This window comes from Oncorhynchus mykiss, chromosome 19 (genome assembly GCF_013265735.2).
Source record: "Oncorhynchus mykiss isolate Arlee chromosome 19, USDA_OmykA_1.1, whole genome shotgun sequence".
Classification (NCBI taxonomy): domain Eukaryota; kingdom Metazoa; phylum Chordata; class Actinopteri; order Salmoniformes; family Salmonidae; genus Oncorhynchus; species Oncorhynchus mykiss.
This window is the reverse complement of record NC_048583.1, coordinates 48,061,410-48,081,253: the sequence shown is the minus strand read 5'-3', so window position 1 is coordinate 48,081,253 and position 19,844 is coordinate 48,061,410. Positions and strand designations below refer to the sequence as shown.

The 19,844-nt window shown below is 42.8% G+C and overlaps 1 protein-coding gene across 4 annotated transcripts in view; it reads right to left on the bottom strand.

The window, feature by feature from the left end:
- The window catches only part of LOC110498040 (T-lymphoma invasion and metastasis-inducing protein 2), a 103,554-nt gene that overhangs the window by 30,394 nt on the left and 53,316 nt on the right, over positions 1 to 19,844 (bottom strand). For all 4 annotated transcript variants that reach the window (XM_036954960.1, XM_036954962.1, XM_036954958.1 and 1 more), the window contains 6 exons: positions 17,958 to 18,125; positions 17,168 to 17,272; positions 16,969 to 17,047; positions 16,728 to 16,817; positions 15,797 to 16,030; positions 1,735 to 1,838 (listed from right to left, as the gene is read on the bottom strand). In XM_036954960.1, the coding sequence (XP_036810855.1) occupies positions 1,735 to 1,838; positions 15,797 to 16,030; positions 16,728 to 16,817; positions 16,969 to 17,047; positions 17,168 to 17,272; positions 17,958 to 18,125 (780 nt within the window). The remainder of the gene's footprint in view (positions 1 to 1,734; positions 1,839 to 15,796; positions 16,031 to 16,727; positions 16,818 to 16,968; positions 17,048 to 17,167; positions 17,273 to 17,957; positions 18,126 to 19,844) is intronic.

The window sequence follows — 19,844 nt, the reverse complement described above, 5'->3', positions numbered from 1 at the left end:
GTACAAAATATACTGAGTATTGCACACACTACAATTACGTAGGTTCATCTGGACACATCAATGAGGCAGTGAATGAACAGAGAGAGAAAGCACGTGAGGCATTTTCCGGAATTAAAAAACAAATTCTAATTGAAATAACTATAAAAACGTGGCTAAAACAAATTGAATGTGTCATTGAACCAATTGCACTTTATGACAGTGAGGTGTGGGGTCCACTTGCAAAACACGATTTCACCTAATGGGACAAACACCCCACTGAAACCCTGCATGCAGAGTTCTGTAAGATTCTCCTACATGTCCAGGGGAAAACTACAACAATGCATGCAGGGCAGAATTAGGCCAACATCCACTAATAATAAAAATAAAATAAAAATAGTAATTTAGTTTTGGAAACAACATAAATACAGTTACATCCTCTCATATCATTACCAAGCCCTGCAATGCAGAAAGTGAAGCAAAGAAAATAGTCCCTCATCCAGCTGGTCCTGAGTTCACAAACCTGTTCTTCTAACACACTGAACACACTGAAGCCCAATCAATCAGCATTACAACCAAATTACAACACAGTCAAAACAAAAACTACACAACCTATTGGGAAACACAAGCACAAAACAAAATGCAGTTCTATCTGGCCCAAAATGGGCAGTACACCATGGAAAGCTATTTAACCATGGTTACTGATCAAAACCTTGCTGCCTGCCACAAGATGAGGGACAGTGACTGACAGGCACTGTCCTCTAAGCCATTGTTATTGTATGATTATTTTGGTTACTGAATACTGAGTTGACAATCTTGATTATTATTATTATCATTTGAATTATGTTAATATTGTACGCTTTGGCAATATGTACATTGTTACGTCATGCCAATAAAGACATTTGAATTGAGAGGCAGAGCGAGAGAGCCAGAGAGAGAGAGGCAGAGAGAGAGGCAGAGCGAGAGAGGCAGAGCGAGAGAGGCAGAGCGAGAGAGGCAGAGAGAGAGAGGCAGAGAGAGAGAGGCAGAGAGAGAGAGGCAGAGAGAGAGAGGCAGAGAGAGAGAGGCAGAGAGAGAGGCAGAGAGAGAGGCAGAGAGAGAGAGGCAGAGCGAGAGAGGCAGAGAGCGAGAGAGGCAGAGAGAGCGACAGAGAGAGAGAGACAGAGGTCTATTCTCCCTCCATGCTAGGGATGGCGCCATTAAGGAAATTATGCTAGCAGTGGGCTTTGGAGCTCAGTACCCTGCCTCATCCCTAGCAGACCAACCCTGACTGTCTTTACAACTCTCTACTGTTCAGGATGTCTATCTGGGGTAATACTCAGCGTGACAGTGAGAAGGTTAGTAGCAGGCAGAGGAAGGTTGACAGTATGGGCATTAGACCGAGACACAGGGCCTCTCTCTGAGTGTGACAGTAACAAGCCGTCTTTCGACTGAGCCCAGGACGGTGCAATTATATAGAGCTCTCTCTAAGAGTGGTGCCAAGTCATCTTCAGCCTCGCTACCACAGCACAGCTGTCCTTGATGAGGGGCGCCGAGCAGTAAACACATTTATACGCACACATATACTTTAGCAACTGTGTTTCAAGATTGCTTATGTTCATGATCTCAAAGCTCTGTTGATTATTCTGTAGTGTGAATTAATCTCTCTCTCATTCCTCTCTGTATGTTTATTCTGACTCATCCTGCCCAGAGTGGGCAGTACCAGTGTGGGCAGTACCAGTGTGGGCAGTACCAGGGGCAGCGTAGATTCAGTCTTACCTTGCTGGGTTGTACGGCCCTGTGGCTGCTGTGGGAGTGCTGTAGACCATTCTCCAGCCCAGAGCTTAAGGACTCACCAAGGACCTCTGGCACCAAGGACACATCTGCAAGACACAGCAATTAGCATGACATTTACAGGATGATGTTCAGTGTTTTATAGTTAACTGGCTTGGCCATTTAATACAAGCACAGCCAATTGGAATAGTGGTATATATGAAGGAAATGCTGTTGCCTTCGAGGCCAGTGCTGTCACACACTATTTCCTCTGAGATGGGGTGATGATTACAGTTCAGCATCCATCTGCTGACCACATAGCACGCACACAGTTCTGTAGTACCAGTCTACCATGCAATCATAGGTGTCTACAGGGAGATGTGGACTAGAACAGCAGCATTCTAAAACATTATCCCAGTGAAGTGACTCTTCCATTTGTCAGTCAAGGGAACCAATCGAACAGTTCCCTTCGTCTGTTGGACATGGTCTCAGCGGAGAGCTGATGATAATTCACTCCTGTAGCGCTTTTCCTAAAAATCACATTTTGGGAAAGTCACACAGTGCCTCTGGTTAAAGGCACCTGACTAGATTAACTGAGGTCAGATCTGATCACACTAACTGGGTCTGGTAGGGACATATACCCTTCCTGCCTTCTTCCCTTCCTGCTTCTAACAAACTCACAGGCTATTGGGAAATCAACTCAGCACATGAGCACAATCAATGATTTGACCTTTTGATTGGTAGGTAAACACCTGGAGAATGAGGCTTTTCAGAGGCACTTATCAGAGATATGTAGCTGGACAAACCCTTTCCCTACCAAGCATATCTCAAAGCAATATAACATGACACAAAACATTTCACACACCCCAGGAGTCTTGCCTGGTTGTTGTCACACTAGTATGGTTCAGCGAGTTGACCTCTCATCACCCTCGTCAGCCTGACTGGGATCACACCCCCTCTAGAGGCAGAGGATGAAACTGCAGTCATGTTGCAGGCCTCTCTCATATCTTGTACAGTAAGATGCTTTTATCTCCATCTGAGTGGCAAGCCAGTGGCTACACAGTTTTCGGGTAAGTTGTATTACATGTCATCATCAGTCCTGTAGTGTGAAGTGTTGCCTGAGGTGTTGGTTCAGGATGTTGTCATGACAAATTACTGTCATTCACTCTCTTGTACAACTGTGAGAACTCAACACCCTAACTACTTGAAAGAGAAACTTTCTCAGTTCTCATACGCAGAATAAATGACCTAAAGCATAATTACATGAAAACTCTATCTGTATAAATAGCGTGGTGAGATAATCCCTCAGAGATTCAAATTGCTGCATGAAAATCCATCATCATTTCACTAACGAGCAAAACTATGAAGACAGACTGAAGCGTCACCAGCTAAAGCAATTACACAAACTTCATTTCCACTGTGTAAAAGACACTTCTTCAAAGTCATGAAACAAATATACAGTACAGGAAAACATGACTATATATTTTGATACCCTCACCTTAGAAATGAATCCCAGTCAGGGAAGAGTAAAACTGCCTGCTCATACAACTGACTGTTTCAGCTCGCTGCATGCGAGGCGTTACTCCAGTACCCTGCCTCACTGTGTCAGTCATCACCGGAAACAAAGCCTACGATAGGAAGAGCCCTTCAGTAAAACATCTTCTTATTAAAACACTTCCTCTCTCCCCTGAACATACATGTTCCTATGCTTTCTAGACATTTCCACTGCTCATCGGTCCGGCTGACTCTGAAGGGTCAATGTGGCTGAAGGATTTTCAGGAAGTATAGCCTCTGCTGAGTCCTCAACAACTGGATGCTCCAGTTTTCAGGGAAAATGGTAAGAGACCGTGACGCAACTTCCACTTTTGTATGTTAACCAAGGAGACACTCCGTCTCAACTCCACATTTACCGAATTGGTTGAACAGTGTAGAAGAGAACCTCCCCAAACAGTTTATTTCTCTCTCCTCCCGTTAAGACCAGTATATAGGGGGATCTAGTTAAAGGTGTTTCTATTAAGCCTGCTACGTTAGGTTCGAGGAAGTATAAGGTATTGGGGCCGATGGGTTTTGAGGAAGTATAAGGTATTGGGGCCGATGGGTTTTGAGGAAGTATAACGTATTGGGGCCGATGGGTTTTGAGGAAGTATAACGTATTGGGGCCGATGGGTTTTGAGGAAGTATAACGTATTGGGGCCGATGGGTTTTGAGGAAGTATAACGTATTGTGGCCGATGGGTTTTGAGGAAGTATAACGTATTGTGGCCGATGGGTTTTGAGGAAGTATAACGTATTGGGGCCGATGGGTTTTGAGGAAGTATAACGTATTGTGGCCGATGGGTTTTGAGGAAGTATAACGTATTGTGGCCGATGGGTTTTGAGGAAGTATAACGTATTGGGGCCGATGGGTTTTGAGGAAGTATAACGTATTGGGGCCGATGGGTTTTGAGGAAGTATAACGTATTGTGGCCGATGGGTTTTGAGGAAGTATAACGTATTGTGGCCGATGGGTTTTGAGGAAGTATAACGTATTGTGGCCGATGGGTTTTGAGGAAGTATAACGTATTGTGGCCGATGGGTTTTGAGGAAGTATAACGTATTGTGGCCGATGGGTTTTGAGGAAGTATAACGTATTGGGGCCGATGGGTTTTGAGGAAGTATAACGTATTGTGGCCGATGGGTTTTGAGGAAGTATAACGTATTGGGGCCGATGGGTTTTGAGGAAGTATAACGTATTGGGGCCGATGGGTTTTGAGGAAGTATAACGTATTGGGGCTGATGGGTTTTGAGGAAGTATGACGTATTGGGGGCGATGGGTTTTGAGGAAGTATAACGTATTGGGGCCGATGGGTTTTGAGGAAGTATAACGTATTGTGGCCGATGGGTTTTGAGGAAGTATAACGTATTGGGGCCGATGGGTTTTGAGGAAGTATGACGTATTGGGGCCGATGGGTTTTGAGGAAGTATGACGTATTTTATTTATTTTTATTTCACCTTTATTTAACCAGGTAGGCTAGTTGAGAACAAGTTCTCATTTACAACTGCGACCTGGCCAAGATAAAGCATAGCAGTGTGAACAGACAACAACACAGAGTTACACATGGAGTAAACAATAAACAAGTCAATAACATAGTAGAAAAAAAAAATCTATATACATTGTGTGCAAAAGGCATGAGGAGGTAGGCAATACATAGGCCACAGGAGTAAATAATTACAATTTAGCAGATTAACACTGGAGTGATAAATGTGCAGGTAGAGATACTGGTGTGCAAAAGAGCAGAAAATTACATTAACCTGTTAGATCTCTAGGGGCGCTATTTCATTTTTGGATAAAAAACGTTCCCGTTTTAAGCGCGATATTTTGTCACAAAAAGATGCTCGACTATGCATATTCTTGACAGTTTTGGAAAGAAAACACTCTGAAGTTTCAGAATCTGCAAAGATTTTGTCTGTAAGTGCCCCAGAACTCATTCTACAGGCGAAACCAAGATGATGCATCAACCAGGAATTAGCAGAATTTCTGAAGCTCTGTTTTCCATTGTCTCCTTATATGGCTGTGATTGCGCAAGGAATGAGCCTACACTTTCTGTCGTTCGCCCAAGGTCTTAGCAGCATTGTGACGTATTTGTAGGCATATCATTGGAAGATTGACCATAAGAGACTACATTTTCCAAGTGTCCGCCTGGTGTCCTGCGTGGAATTCGGTGCGCAATTGCCAGCTGCTTTTACTTTACCATTTGATTCAGGGGAGAAACCATGTGTCCAAGAACGATGTACCAATGAAGAGATATGTGAAAAACACCTTGATGATTGATTCTAAACAACGTTTGCCATGTTTTCAGTCGATATTATGGAGTTAATTTGGAAAAAAGTTCGCGTTTTGAGGACTGAATTTTCGGGTTTTTTTTGGTAGCCAAATGTGATGTATAAAACGGAGCTATTTCTAATACACAAAGAATATTTTTGGAAAAACTGAGCATCGGCTATCTAACTGAGAGTATCCTCATTGAAAACAGAAGTTCTTCAAAGGTAAATGATTTTATTTGAAGGCTTTTATGTTTTTGTTGAAATGTTGCGTGCTGGATGCTAACGCTAATGCTAACGCTAAATGCTAACGCTAAATGCTAACGCTAGCTAGCTACTTTTACACAAATGATTGTTTTCCTATGGTTGAGAAGCATATTTTGAAAATCTGAGATGACAGTGTTGTTTACAAAAGGCTAAGCTTGAGAGATGGCATATTTATTTCATTTCATTTGCGATTTTCATGAATAGTTAACGTTGTGTTATGCTAATGAGCTTGCTGATAGATTTACACAATCCTGGATACAGGGGTTTTTTCATAGCTAAACGTGACGCAGAAAACGGAGCGATTTGTCCTAAACAAATAATCTTTCAGGAAAAACTGAACATTTGCTATCTGAGAGTATCCTCATTGAAAACATCTGAAGTTCTTCAAAGGTAAATGATTTTATTTGAATGCTTTTCTGTTTTTTTGTGTAAATGTTGCCAGCTGAATGCTAATGCTAAATGCTACGTTAGCCATCAGTACTGTTACACAAATGCTTGTTTTGCAATGGTTGATAAGCATATTTTGAAAATCTGAGATGACAGTGTTGTTAACAAAAGGCTAAGCTTGAGAGCTAGCATATTTATTTCATTTCATTTGCGATTTTCATGAATAGTTAACGTTGCGTTATGGTAATGAGCTTGAGTCTGTATTCACGATCCCGGATCCGGGATGGGGAGATCAGAAAGGTTAAATAAAAACAGTATGGGGATGAGGTAGGTAAATTGGGTGGGCTATATACCGATGGACTATGTACAGCTGCAGCGATCGGTTAGCTGCTCAGATAGCAGATGTTTAAAGTTGAGATAAAAGTCTCCAAATTCAGAGATTTTTGCAATTCGTTCCAGTCGCAGGCAGCATAGAACTGGACGGAAAGGCGGCCAAATTAGGTTTTGGCTTTAGGGATGATCAGTGAGATACACCTGCTGGAGCGCGTGTTGCCATCGTGAGCAGTGAACTGAGATAAGGCGGAGCTTTTCCTAGCATGGACTTGTAGATGACCTGGAGCCAGTGGGTCTGGCGACGAACATGTAGCGAGGGCCAGCCGACTAGAGCATACAGGTCGCAGTGGTGGATGGTATAAGGTGCTTTAGTAACAAAACGGATGGCACTGTGATAAACTGCATCCAGTTTGCTGAGTAGAGTATTGGAAGCTATTTTGTAGATGACATCGCCAAAGTTGAGGATCGTTAGGATAGTCAGTTTTACTAGGGTAAGTTTTGCGGCGTGAGTGAAGGAGGCTTTGTTGCGAAATAGAAAGCCGACTCTAGATTTTATTTTGGATTGGAGATGTTTGATATGAGTCTGGAAGGAGAGTTTACAGTCTAGCCAGACACCTAGGTACTTATAGATGTCCACATATTCTATGTCGGAACCATCCAGGGTGGTGATGCTAGTCGGACGTGCGGGTGCAGGCAGCGAACGGTTGAAAAGCATGCATTTGGTTTTACTAGCGTTTAAGAGCAGTTGGAGGCCACGGAAGGAGTGTTGTATGGCATTGAAGCTCGTTTGGAGGTTAGATAGCACAGTGTCCAAGGAAGGGTCAGAAGTATACAGAATAGTGTCGTCTGCGTAGAGGTGGATCAGGGAATCACCCGCAGCAAGAGCAACATCATTGATATATACAGAGAAAAGAATCGGCCCGAGAATTGAACCCTGTGGTACCCCCAGAGATTGCCAGAGGACCGGACAACATGCCCTCCGATTTGACACACTGAACTCTGTCTGCAAAGTAGTTGGTGAACCAGGTTTTGAGGAAGCATAACGTATTGGAGAGGATGGGTTTTGAGGAAGTATAACGTATTGGGGACGATAGGTTTTGAGGAAGTATAACGTATTGGGGCTGATGGGTTTTGAGGAAGTATAAAGTATTGGAGATGATGGGTTTTGAGGAAGTATAACGTATTGGGGCTGATGGGTTTTGAGGAAGTATAAAGTATTGGAGATGATGGGTTTTGAGGAAGTATTCCGTATTGGAGATGATGGGTTTTGAGGAAGTATAACATATTGGAGATGATGGGTTTTGAGGAAGTATAACGTATTGGAGATGATGGGTTTTGAGGAAGTATAATGTATTGGAGATGATGGGTTTTGAGGAAGTATAACGTATTGTGGCTGATGGGTTATGAGGAAGTGTAATGTATTGGGGCTGATGGGTTTTGAGGAAGTATTTTGTATTGGCGATGGGTTTTGAGGAAGTATAACATATTGGAGATGATGGGTTTTGAGGAAGTATAACGTATTGTGGCTGATGGGTTATGAGGAAGTGTAATGTATTGGGGCTGATGGGTTTTGAGGAAGTATAACGTATTGTGGCTGATGGGTTATGAGGAAGTATAACGTATTGGAGATGATGGGTTTTGAGGAAGTATAACGTATTGGAGATGGGTTTTGAGGAAGTATAACGTATTGTGGCTGATGGGTTATGAGGAAGTATAATGTATTGGGGCTGATGGGTTTTGAGGAAGTATAAAGTATTGGAGATGATGGGTTTTGAGGAAGTATTTTGTATTGGAGATGGGTTTTGAGGAAGTATAACATATTGGAGATGATGGGTTTTGAGGAAGTATAACATATTGGAGATGATGGGTTTTGAGGAAGTATAACGTATTGTGGCTGATGGGTTATGAGGAAGTGTAATGTATTGGGGCTGATGGGTTTTGAGGAAGTATTTTGTATTGGCGATGGGTTTTGAGGAAGTATAACATATTGGAGATGATGGGTTTTGAGGAAGTATAACGTATTGTGGCTGATGGGTTATGAGGAAGTGTAATGTATTGGGGCTGATGGGTTTTGAGGAAGTATAACGTATTGTGGCTGATGGGTTATGAGGAAGTATAACGTATTGGAGATGATGGGTTTTGAGGAAGTATAACGTATTGGAGATGGGTTTTGAGGAAGTATAACGTATTGTGGCTGATGGGTTATGAGGAAGTATAATGTATTGGGGCTGATGGGTTTTGAGGAAGTATAAAGTATTGGAGATGATGGGTTTTGAGGAAGTATTTTGTATTGGAGATGGGTTTTGAGGAAGTATAACATATTGGAGATGATGGGTTTTGAGGAAGTATAACATATTGGAGATGATGGGTTTTGAGGAAGTATAACGTATTGTGGCTGATGGGTTATGAGGAAGTATAATGTATTGGGGCTGATGGGCTTTGAGGAAGTATAAAGTATTGGAGATGATGGGTTTTGAGGAAGTATTTTGTATTGGAGATGGGTTTTGAGGAAGTATAACATATTGGAGATGATGGGTTTTGAGGAAGTATAACATATTGGAGATGATGGGTTTTGAGGAAGTATAACGTATTGTGGCTGATGGGTTATGAGGAAGTGTAATGTATTGGGGCTGATGGGTTATGAGGAAGTGTAATGTATTGGGGCTGATGGGTTTTGAGGAAGTATAACGTATTGGAGATGATGGGTTATGAGGAAGTGTAATGTATTGGGGCTGATGGGTTTTGAGGAAGTATAACATATTGGAGATGATGGGTTTTGAGGAAGTATAACATATTGGAGATGATGGGTTTTGAGGAAATATAATGTATTGGGGCTGATGGGTTATGAGGAAGTGTAATGTATTGGGGCTGATGGGTTTTGAGGAAGTATAACGTATTGTGGCTGATGGGTTATGAGGAAGTGTAATGTATTGGGGCTGATGGGTTTTGAGGAAGTATAACGTATTGTGGCTGATGGGTTATGAGGAAGTGTAATGTATTGGGGCTGATGGGTTTTGAGGAAGTATAACGTATTGTGGCTGATGGGTTATGAGGAAGTGTAATGTATTGGGGCTGATGGGTTTTGAGGAAGTATAACGTATTGTGGCTGATGGGTTATGAGGAAGTGTAATGTATTGGGGCTGATGGGTTTTGAGGAAGTATAACGTATTGTGGCTGATGGGTTATGAGGAAGTGTAATGTATTGGGGCTGATGGGTTTTGAGGAAGTATAACGTATTATGGCTGATGGGTTATGAGGAAGTGTAATGTATTGTGGCTGATGGGTTATGAGGAAGTGTAATGTATTGGGGCTGATGGGTTTTGAGGAAGTATAACGTATTGTGGCTGATGGGTTATGAGGAAGTGTAATGTATTGGGGCTGATGGGTTATGAGGAAGTGTAATGTATTGGAGATGATGGGTTTTGAGGAAGTATAACGTATTGTGGCTGATGGGTTATGAGGAAGTGTAATGTATTGGGGCTGATGGGTTTTGAGGAAGTATAACGTATTGTGGCTGATGGGTTATGAGGAAGTGTAATGTATTGGGGCTGATGGGTTTTGAGGAAGTATAACGTATTGTGGCTGATGGGTTATGAGGAAGTGTAATGTATTGGGGCTGATGGGTTTTGAGGAAGTATAACGTATTGTGGCTGATGGGTTATGAGGAAGTGTAATGTATTGGGGCTGATGGATTTTGAGGAAGTATTTGACTCTCATTAAAAGGACTTCTGTGGTGACTTAATAGGGTGTAAGTGACAAACAGATCATCTAAATGATCTTCTCTACAGACAGAGATAAGCAGAGATAAGCAGAGATAAGCAGACGTAGGGAAGGAAGGGAGGGCTGTAAAAGAGAGAGAGATGGAGAATTGTCAGCCAAATTATTTGATAGACGAGTGATGATTATTATTTTGTTTATATAATGTTTATAATAGTAATGTCATTTCATACAGAAAACCAATTGTTGGCACTTTCCACAGAACCCTACAGCATTTGTCTGATATTCTGGCATCCTTTCAATAATGAGATCACATTGGTGGAGAGAAGCAAGTCAGCGCAACAGCTTGTCGATAGACCATTTCCAGAGAAAGTGTTGGGAGCGGAATTGAGGAAGGTTGGTGGTACCCACACCTACTGATAGTAGGCCCAGTCCTAACACAGTATCTGCCAAGTAGCAGCAATTCTGTGGAAGTGTGACTGTGACTATATCACCAGCCATCTGCCACAGCCAGGAACACTTGTTGGCAGCGTTGAGTAGAGAGACATGTTGTATGTTTACTGGTCTCAGTTTACTGGTCTCAGTGCACGGTAGTATAGTATACATCAGGTGTATTCAACCGGGGATCCGTGGACCATACTGTAGGGGGTCCTGGGCTTCCTGACAGGTCGCCCCCATGTGGTGAAGATAGGCAAAAACACCTCCAATACACTGATCCTCAACACAGGGGCCCCACAAGGGTGGGTGCTCAGCCTTCTCCTGTACTTCCTGTTTGCCCATGACTGCGCCACGCACACCTCCAACTTAATCATTAAGTTTGGAGACGACACAAGTCGTAGGCCTGATTACCAACAACGACAAGACAGCCTAAAGGGAGGAGGTGAGGGCCCAGGTGGAGTGGTGCAATGAAAATAACCTCTCCCTCAACAAAACGAAGGAGCTGATCGTGAACTTCAGGAGACAGCAGAGGGAGCGCAGCCCCATCCGCATCGATGGGGCCGCAGCGGAGAAGGTGAAAAGCTTCAAGTTCCTCGGCATACACATCACTGACAATCTGAAATAGTACGCCCACACAGACAGTGTAGTGAAAAAGGCGCAAGAGCGCCTCTTCAACCTCATGAAGCTGAAGAAATTTGGCTTGGCCCCTAAGACCCTCACAAACTTTTACAGATGAACTATTGAGAGCATCCTGTCAGGCTGAATCACTACATGGTACGGCAACTGCACCGTTCGCAACCGCAGGGCTCTCCAGAGGGTGGTGCGGTCTGCCCAACTCATCACCAGGGGCATACTGCCTGCCCTCCAGGACATCTATAGCTGGTGTCACAGGAAGGCCCAGAAGACATCAAGGACCTCAGCCATCCGAGCCACAGCCTGTTCACCCCACCATCATCCAGAAGGTGAAGTCAGTACAGGTGCATCAAAGCTGGGACTGAAAAACATATTCTATCTCAAGGCCATCAGTCTGTTAAATGGACATCACCGGCCTCCACCCAGTACCCTGCCCTGAACTTAGTCACTTTCAATAGCCGGCTACCACCCTGTTACTCAACCCTGCACCTTAGAGGCTGCTGCCCTACGTACATAGACATGGAACACTGGTCACTTTAATAATGTTTACATAATGTTTTACTAATTTCGTATGTATATACAGTATTCAAGTCAAGGCCATCCCTTTCAACTATTGCTGTACATATACTATTCTATCCTACGTTTTCTTCAGATATACTACATATTCTATCCACATACTGTCCATAATATCTATTCTGTACTTAGAAATGTCATTGTTTTTGAAAGAAAAGCACATTTTTGTCCATTAAAATAACAAAAAATTGATCAGAAATACAGTGTAGACATTGTTAATGTTGTAAATTACTATTGTAGCTGTAGACGGCATATTTTTAATGGAATATCTACATAGGTGTACAGAGACCCATTATCAGCAACCATCGCTCCTGTGTTCCAATGGCACATTGTGTTAGCTAAACCAAGTTTATCAATTTAAAAAGGTAAATTTATCATTAAAAAACGATTTTACAATTATGTTAGCACAGCTGAAAACTGTTTGTGGGTTTGATTACAGGCTCAAAATGGCCAGAAACAAATAACTTTCTTCTGAAAATAGTCAGTCTATTCTTGTTCTGAGAAATGAAGGCGATTCCATGTGAGAAATTGCCAAGAAACTGAAGATCTCGTACAACGCTGTGCATTACTCCCTTCACAGAACAGGACAAACTGGCTCTAACCAGAATAGAAAGAGGAGTGCGAGGCCTCGGTGCACAACTGAGCAAGAGAACAAGTACATTAGTGTGTCTAGTTTGAGAAACAGACGCCTAACAAGTCCTCAACTGGCAGCTTCATTAAATTGTACCTGCAAAACACAATTCTTAATGTCAACAGTGAAGAGGCAACTCTGGGATGCTGGGCTTCTAGGCAGTGCTGCAAAGAAAAAGGCATATCTCAGACTGGCCAATAAAAATAAAATATTAAGATGGGCAAAGGAACACAGACACTGGACAAAGGAACAACAACAAAAATGTGCTTTTCTTTCAAAAACAAGGACATTTCTAAGTGACCCGAAACTTTTGAAAGGTAGTGTGTATATGCAGTACCAGTCAAAAGTTTGGACACACCTACAGAGTTTTCTACATTGTAGAATAATAGTGAAGACATCAAAACTATGAAATAACACATATGGAATAATGTAGTAACCAAAGACAGTGTTAAACAAATCATTATTCAAAGTAGCCACACTTTGCCTTGATGACAGCTTTGCACACTCTTGGTATTCTCTCAACCAGCTTAGTGAGGTAGTCACCTGGAACACATTTCAATTAACAGGTGTGCCTTGTTAAAAGTACATTTGTGGAATTTCTTTCCTTCTTAATGCGTTTGAGCCAATCAGTTGTGTTGTGATAAGGTGGGGATGGTATACAGAAGGTAGCCCTACTTGGTAAATGACCAAGTCCATATTATGGTAAGAACAGCTCAAATAAGCAAAGAGAAACAACAGTCCATCATTACTTTAAGACATGAATGTCAGTCAATACGGAACATTTCAATAAATTTGTAAGTTTCTTCAAGGGCAGTTGCAAAAACCATCAAGCGCAATGATGAAACTGGCTCTCATGAAGACTGCCACAGGAAAGGAAGACCCAGAGTTACCTCTGCTGCAGAGGATAAGTTAATTAGAGTTAACTGCACCTCAGATTGCAGCTCAAATAAATGCTTCAGAGTTCAAGGATCCGACACATCTCAACATCATGAATCAGGCCTTCATGGTCAAATTGCTAGAAAGAAACCACTTCTAAAGGACACCAATAAGAAGAAGAGACTTGCTTGGTTCAAGAAACACGAGCAATGGACATTAGACCAGTGGAAATCTGTCCTTTGGTCTGAAGAGTCCAAATTTGAGATTTTTGGTTCCAACCTCCATGTCATTGTGAGACGCAGAGTAGATGAACAGATCTCTGCATGTGTGGTTCCCACCGTGAAGCATGGAGGTGTTGTGATGGTGTGGGTGTGCTTTGCTGTTGACACGGTCTGTGATTTATTTAGAATTCAAGGCACACTTAACCAGCGTGGCTACCACAGCATTCTGCAGCGATACGCCATCCCATCTGGTTTGCACTTAGTGGGACTATCATTTTTTCTTCAACAGGACAATGACCCAAAACACACCTCCAGGCTGTGTAAGGGCTATGTGACCATGGAGAGTGATGGAGTGCTGCATCAGATGACCTGGCCTCCACAATTACCCGACCTCAACCCAATTGAGATGGTTTTGGATGAGTTGGGCCGCAGAGTGAAGTAGCCAACAAGTGCTCAGCATATGTGGAAACTCCTTCCAGATTGTTGGAAAAGCATTCCAGGTGAAGCTGGTTGAGAGAATGCCAAGAGTGTGCAAAGCTGTCATCAAGGCAAAGGGTGGCTACTTTGAAGAATCTCTCAAAGATTTCTCAAATATGAAATATATTTGTATTTGTTTAACACTTGTTTGGTTACTACATGATTCCATATGTGTTATTTCATAGTTCTGATGTCTTCACTACAATGTAGAAAATAGTACAAAATAAGGAAAAACCCTGTAATGAGTAGGTGTCCAAACTTTTGACTGGTACTGTATTTATACTCTGGACTCCGACATTGCTCGTCCTAATATTTCTATATTTCTAAAATTAATTATTTTACTTTTAGATTTGTGTGTATTCTTAGATATTACTGAACTGTTAGAGACAGGAACAGAAGCATTTCACTACGCTCGCAATAACATCTGCTATATACAGTATGTACAGTGCCTTGCGAAAGTATTCGACCTGCCTGGTGTGTTCCTTGTTCTTCATGATGCTCTCTGCGCTTTTAACGGACCTCTGAGACTATCACAGTGCAGGTGCATTTATACGGAGACTTGATTACACACAGGTGGATTGTATTTATCATCATTAGTCATTTAGGTCAACATTGGATCATTCACTGAACTTCTGGAGAGAGTTTGCTGCACTGAAAGTAAAGGGGCTGAATAATTTTGCACGCCCAATTTTTCAGTTTTTGATTTGTTAAAAAAGTTTGAAATATCCAATAAATGTCGTTCCACTTCATGATTGTGTCCCACTTGTTGTTGATTCTTCACAAAAAAATACAGTTTTATATCTTTATGTTTGAAGCCTGAAATGTGGCAAAAGGTCGCAAATTTCAAGGGGGCCGAATACTTTCGCAAGGCACTGTATATGAGTTATACACACACACACACACACACACACACATATATAAAAATATAGCTAGCAACAGAATAGAGAAGAATATCTTCTTTCTAATGACCAAATTTCACTCACTGGAACTCATTACACTCACTGGAACTCATTACACTCACTGGAACTCATTACACTCACTGGAGTCTCTGACATATGCTTTGAAAAAGCACCCTCGAGTACGGGTCACGGCAAGTGCCGCTGGCTGCTGGTAACCTGTTTTGACTTGGACATACATTTTTGCCGACACATGGCTAACCAGCTGCTATTAGCTAAAATGTTCTCCTAGCTAATAGGCTATGGTAGAGTTTATACTTCTTCCAATTATGTGGGGAGGTGAAAATAATGAAAAACAATCTACCAAATCTATTCATTTAAAACATGTGATTACCTCTCCTAGACATTATCATTCACCTGATAAGACAAGAAAAAATGTATATCCTTAACATATGATGAGGGTCCCTGGGCCGCCTCAATGGAGGCCCCTGGACAAGAAAAGGTTGAAGACCCCTGGTATAAAATACTAATCCAAGGCAGATATCAATAAGTTATCTGACTGTGTAATGTAATTGTTGGTGATTGAGTTAGCTTCATAGTAAACCAGCTGATGCTCTGAGATCGATCATACCATTGATGCCAGTTCTTTGAGCCAGTGACCTGAAGCGCAAAGGATTTTCCCACACTGTATATTTACAGTAATTGCGTTAGACCTGTGAAGTGATGCCTACCAGCCTTTTGGCGAAGACACAGTATTGTGTGTGTGCTCGTGTGTCTTAGTGTGTGTGTTAGTGTGTGTGTGAGGGTGCACAATCTCACCTGTAGTGGACTTGGCATGGTGGTGTGTGTCCAGGAAGTCTTGCAGCAGCTGTGATTGGTTGGACAGTGGGGTCGGAGTCGAGGGGTCAGAGGTCAGGGGTGAGGTGGGCGGTGCGTCCCGTCTGAGGGTCAGCTGGAGGGTCTGCTCAGCGAACAGCTTCTGGATCAGACCCAGGTCCAAAGTGGACACGCCTCGACCGTTCAGAACCACAATCTCATTACCTGGTCTCAGGCCTGGGTGAGGAACACACAGTAAGAAATAAAGTCACACTACAGTAACACAGAGATATGTAAGTAGTGTAAATAAACTAAAAGTTGACAGTCCTCTCACTGTCAACTGCATTTATTTTCAGCAAACTTAACATGTGTAAATATTTGTATGAACATAAGATTCAACAACTGAGACATAAACTGAACAAGTTCCACAGACATGTGACTAACAGAAATTGAATAATGTGTCCCTGAACAAAAGGGGGGTCAAAATCAAAAGGAACAGTCAGCATCTGGTGTGGCCACCAGCTGCATTAAGTACTGCAGTGCATCTGCTCCTCATGGACTGCACCAGATTTGCCAGTTCTTGCTGTGAGATGTTACCCCACTCTTCCACCAAGGCACCCTGGGGATCTTTCTTTTGGTGTTTTTCAGAGTCAGTAGAAAGGCCTCTTTAGTGTCCTAAGTTTTCATAACTGTGACCTTAATTGCCTACCGTCTGTAAGCTGTTAGTGTCTTAACGTCCGCTCCACAGGTGCATGTTCATTAATTGTTTATGGTTCATTGAACAATCATGGGAAACCGTGTTTAAACCCTTTACAATGAAGATCTGTGAAGTTATTTGGATTTTTACGAATTATCTTTGAAAGACAGGGTCCTGAAAAAGGGACGTTTCTTTTTTGCAGAGTTTATTAATCAAAGTTAAGTGAAGTGAACATACCTTCACTGAAGGCCAGTCCATCAGGCAAAACCTCACTGACAAAGATGCGGCTGTTCCTCTGTCCATCTATGTGCCCTGTGACTGCAAAGCCTGACATCAGAGATGAGAGACAGCGTCAACGATGGCTAGTAGAGTGCAATGACCATATATTTACAAATAGAGCTGAACTAATGATTTATAGGATCTATGAGGCAATGACACACACATACGGTTCCTGTCTGCTAGAGTACAGAACACCTACCAAAGTCTCCAGTGCAGGCAGGTCTCGTCATGTGCAGGGTGAATACATTCATTGGAAACACCTCTAGCTCGTCATACAACTGCACAAAGGAAACAACTCAGTCAGATAACACCTTCACACATAGGTCAGCGATGTTAAACAACTAAAATCCTCTCTGCATTTCCAGTGAAGTATTATGCTGAATAAGGTGTTAGCTCACCAGGTCATGTAGGAGTTCGCTGGGTGCTGGGGTGCGGACCTCTACGTTCTGGGCCACACATCTGTGCAGTCTGAGACAGTGCAGGTTAGGGTTCAGCTGCGTCAACTGTGATAGGGAAACATTATCTGTCAACACCCTGAATGCAGCAATAAACAGCAAATACAACTAGTCTAGACCAGGCACCTGGTCTACACAAAAAGGCATATGACGTGGGATGTGTTCACTACAGCTCAAAGGTGATTAAGATGAAGTGGCGTCAAGTTTGATGAATAAAGTGTGTGTGTGTCTGCTGTGTGGGTGTGAGAATGAGCTAGCCAGCCATCCCACTGCTGTCACACCCGAGTGTGTGTATATATTATATATTATATATATTATATATATATACATATATACACACACACACACACACACACACACACACACATCAGACCCTAAGGGCAGGGGGTAGGATACAGACAATGAGACAGCAAAGTAACTGTCTGGAACTGTCTACTGTACAAGCCATTTAAAAAATGGACAGAAGAGGTCTAACAATGGGCATAACACTAAATAAGAAATGAGGGGTTCACAAAAGGCTCAAGAGCATGGGTTGGTCAAATTACTGACAGATTGGAGCTTCTAACATGACTACATTGACAAGAGTTGTTTTTAATAAAAGCAGGCTTAATAAGAGCAAGGCATAACCTCAAGTAAAAGCTTCTCTCATTAAGTACTGTTTCATAACTAAAACTAAGTGTTCAGTGCTCCCAGAACCCTAATATTAAAACACTCACTGAGCCTTGACTCTCACCTTGCAGGCTAGGGAGACGACATCAGCCACTGTATGGTCCCGTCTCATAGGCACTTGGACGGCGTGGCTGTCAGGCATGTAAACACAGCCCAGTGTTTCACCACTGCTCTCCCATTGACCGCCCTCAGGGGGAGCCAGAGAGTAGTGGTTGGCCAGGCTGTCCAGTCTCTGACAGGAGGGAGAGAGGGAGAGCAAGAAAATGAGAAAGGGAGGAAGAAAAGGAGAGAGAGAGCGAGAGAGAAAGAAAGGAAGGGAGAGAAGACAGATCAATAGGTTTCCATTAAACCGATCCAGAAACTGGCAGTGGCTCAAAGTTTAGTACAAAGATGTCATGATGTCATGTACAAAGATGTCATGCAATTAGCCATTTAGACATCACAGGACGCAGTTGTTTCATATAATAGCCATCATAATGATGGTGTACACAAGGGAATTGATTACAGGGGGTTATTGGAAGAGTTTGTGAGGAGCGCGTCTAGCCTGGGCGACATCTACACCGATCTACAAAAAGACTACATCATCATGATGATAATAGGCTCATTTAGTTCTGAGTGCCATCCAGATGATTTCATGTTTAGTGATGGAGTAATGGCTGCCTTGACAGGCTCCTTCCTGGAGTCCATCAGGCCAATTATTCTCTATCCACATTAACAATGAGGTTGGGGTTAGTATTAATGCTGGGTTGTCCTGCCACGGGGCCTCAGAAGCAGCAGTATTTGGGTTTTGGTTGCGACTCCATGTCTCTGAAGGGAAAACAGCCACTGCTGCATTAAGGGGTTGTGGGCGATGCCACAGTAACGACACAAACCACAGCTGCTATACAAGGCTCCACATAGCGAGTAAACACTCAAACATGTTTAAAAAATCACAACCAGCAGAAACAACCAATGATTCAGCAGCGCTTCAATGGAAACACATCACTAGAGTTGCTGTGTGGACTGAAGTAGAATAGTGGCGTTTTAGCACATTGATAGACTACAGAGAGTGGTGTGTGTCTCCTGGACTCTGTCTGTGTGTCACAGAGGAAAAACTTGGGAGACATTCTCCCTCAGAGACCAGAGTGAGACTAGGGGACTAAGGTCTCTTTGACCTGGCCTATGTTTGTTGGGCATAAACATATAGTCACACGCGCACACAGAGAGTCTGGCGAGGATACCAAAGTGGCTTTCTGACCGAGGTTGCTGGAAAAACATGGTTGTACAAGAAAACAAGAAAACAGTCATTTCATTTTCCAGCAACATGTCCATCTGGGAAGAGAAACCTGACAGATCGCTGCCAACATAAAGCCTACCAATGTTCTGGCCAACGGGTTGCTCTAAGCTTTGTGGAGACAAGCAACAGAGAGCTGGTTCTTTCACAACTTTCTGTCCACTCCTGTGGGTTAATGAGGTCATGGTTATACTTTCAGAGGGAGAGAAAAATGGTTGTCTTGGGAAAGGATGCATAACCGCCCTGCCTGCCTGTCTGTCTGTCCGTCCATCTAACATGGTGTGATTGGAAAATAACTGCTCTGTTGGCAGTTGGCGACCAGTCTGCCTCTTCACCTCAAGCCAAGTACATTTTTACATTTTAGTCATTAAGCAGACACTTATCTATCCAGTAGTGAGCACTGGTTCCCCGTGGGAATTGAACCCACAACCCTGGTGTTGCAAGCACCATGCTCTACCACCTGAGCCACATGGGACTCAGTCATTAATTTACCCAGGCAGGGTTGTAACGGCCTGGTCATCTTTCCACAGACACTACCAAGCCTCAGCACGCGCCGGCCCTTAACGTATGTGTGAGTGTGTATGTGTGAGTGTGTGTGTCAAAACTCAAACCTATACTTCAGACTTTCCTCTCAGACTTTCCTCTTTCTAGCAGTGAACCACCTTGAACCATCGTAAC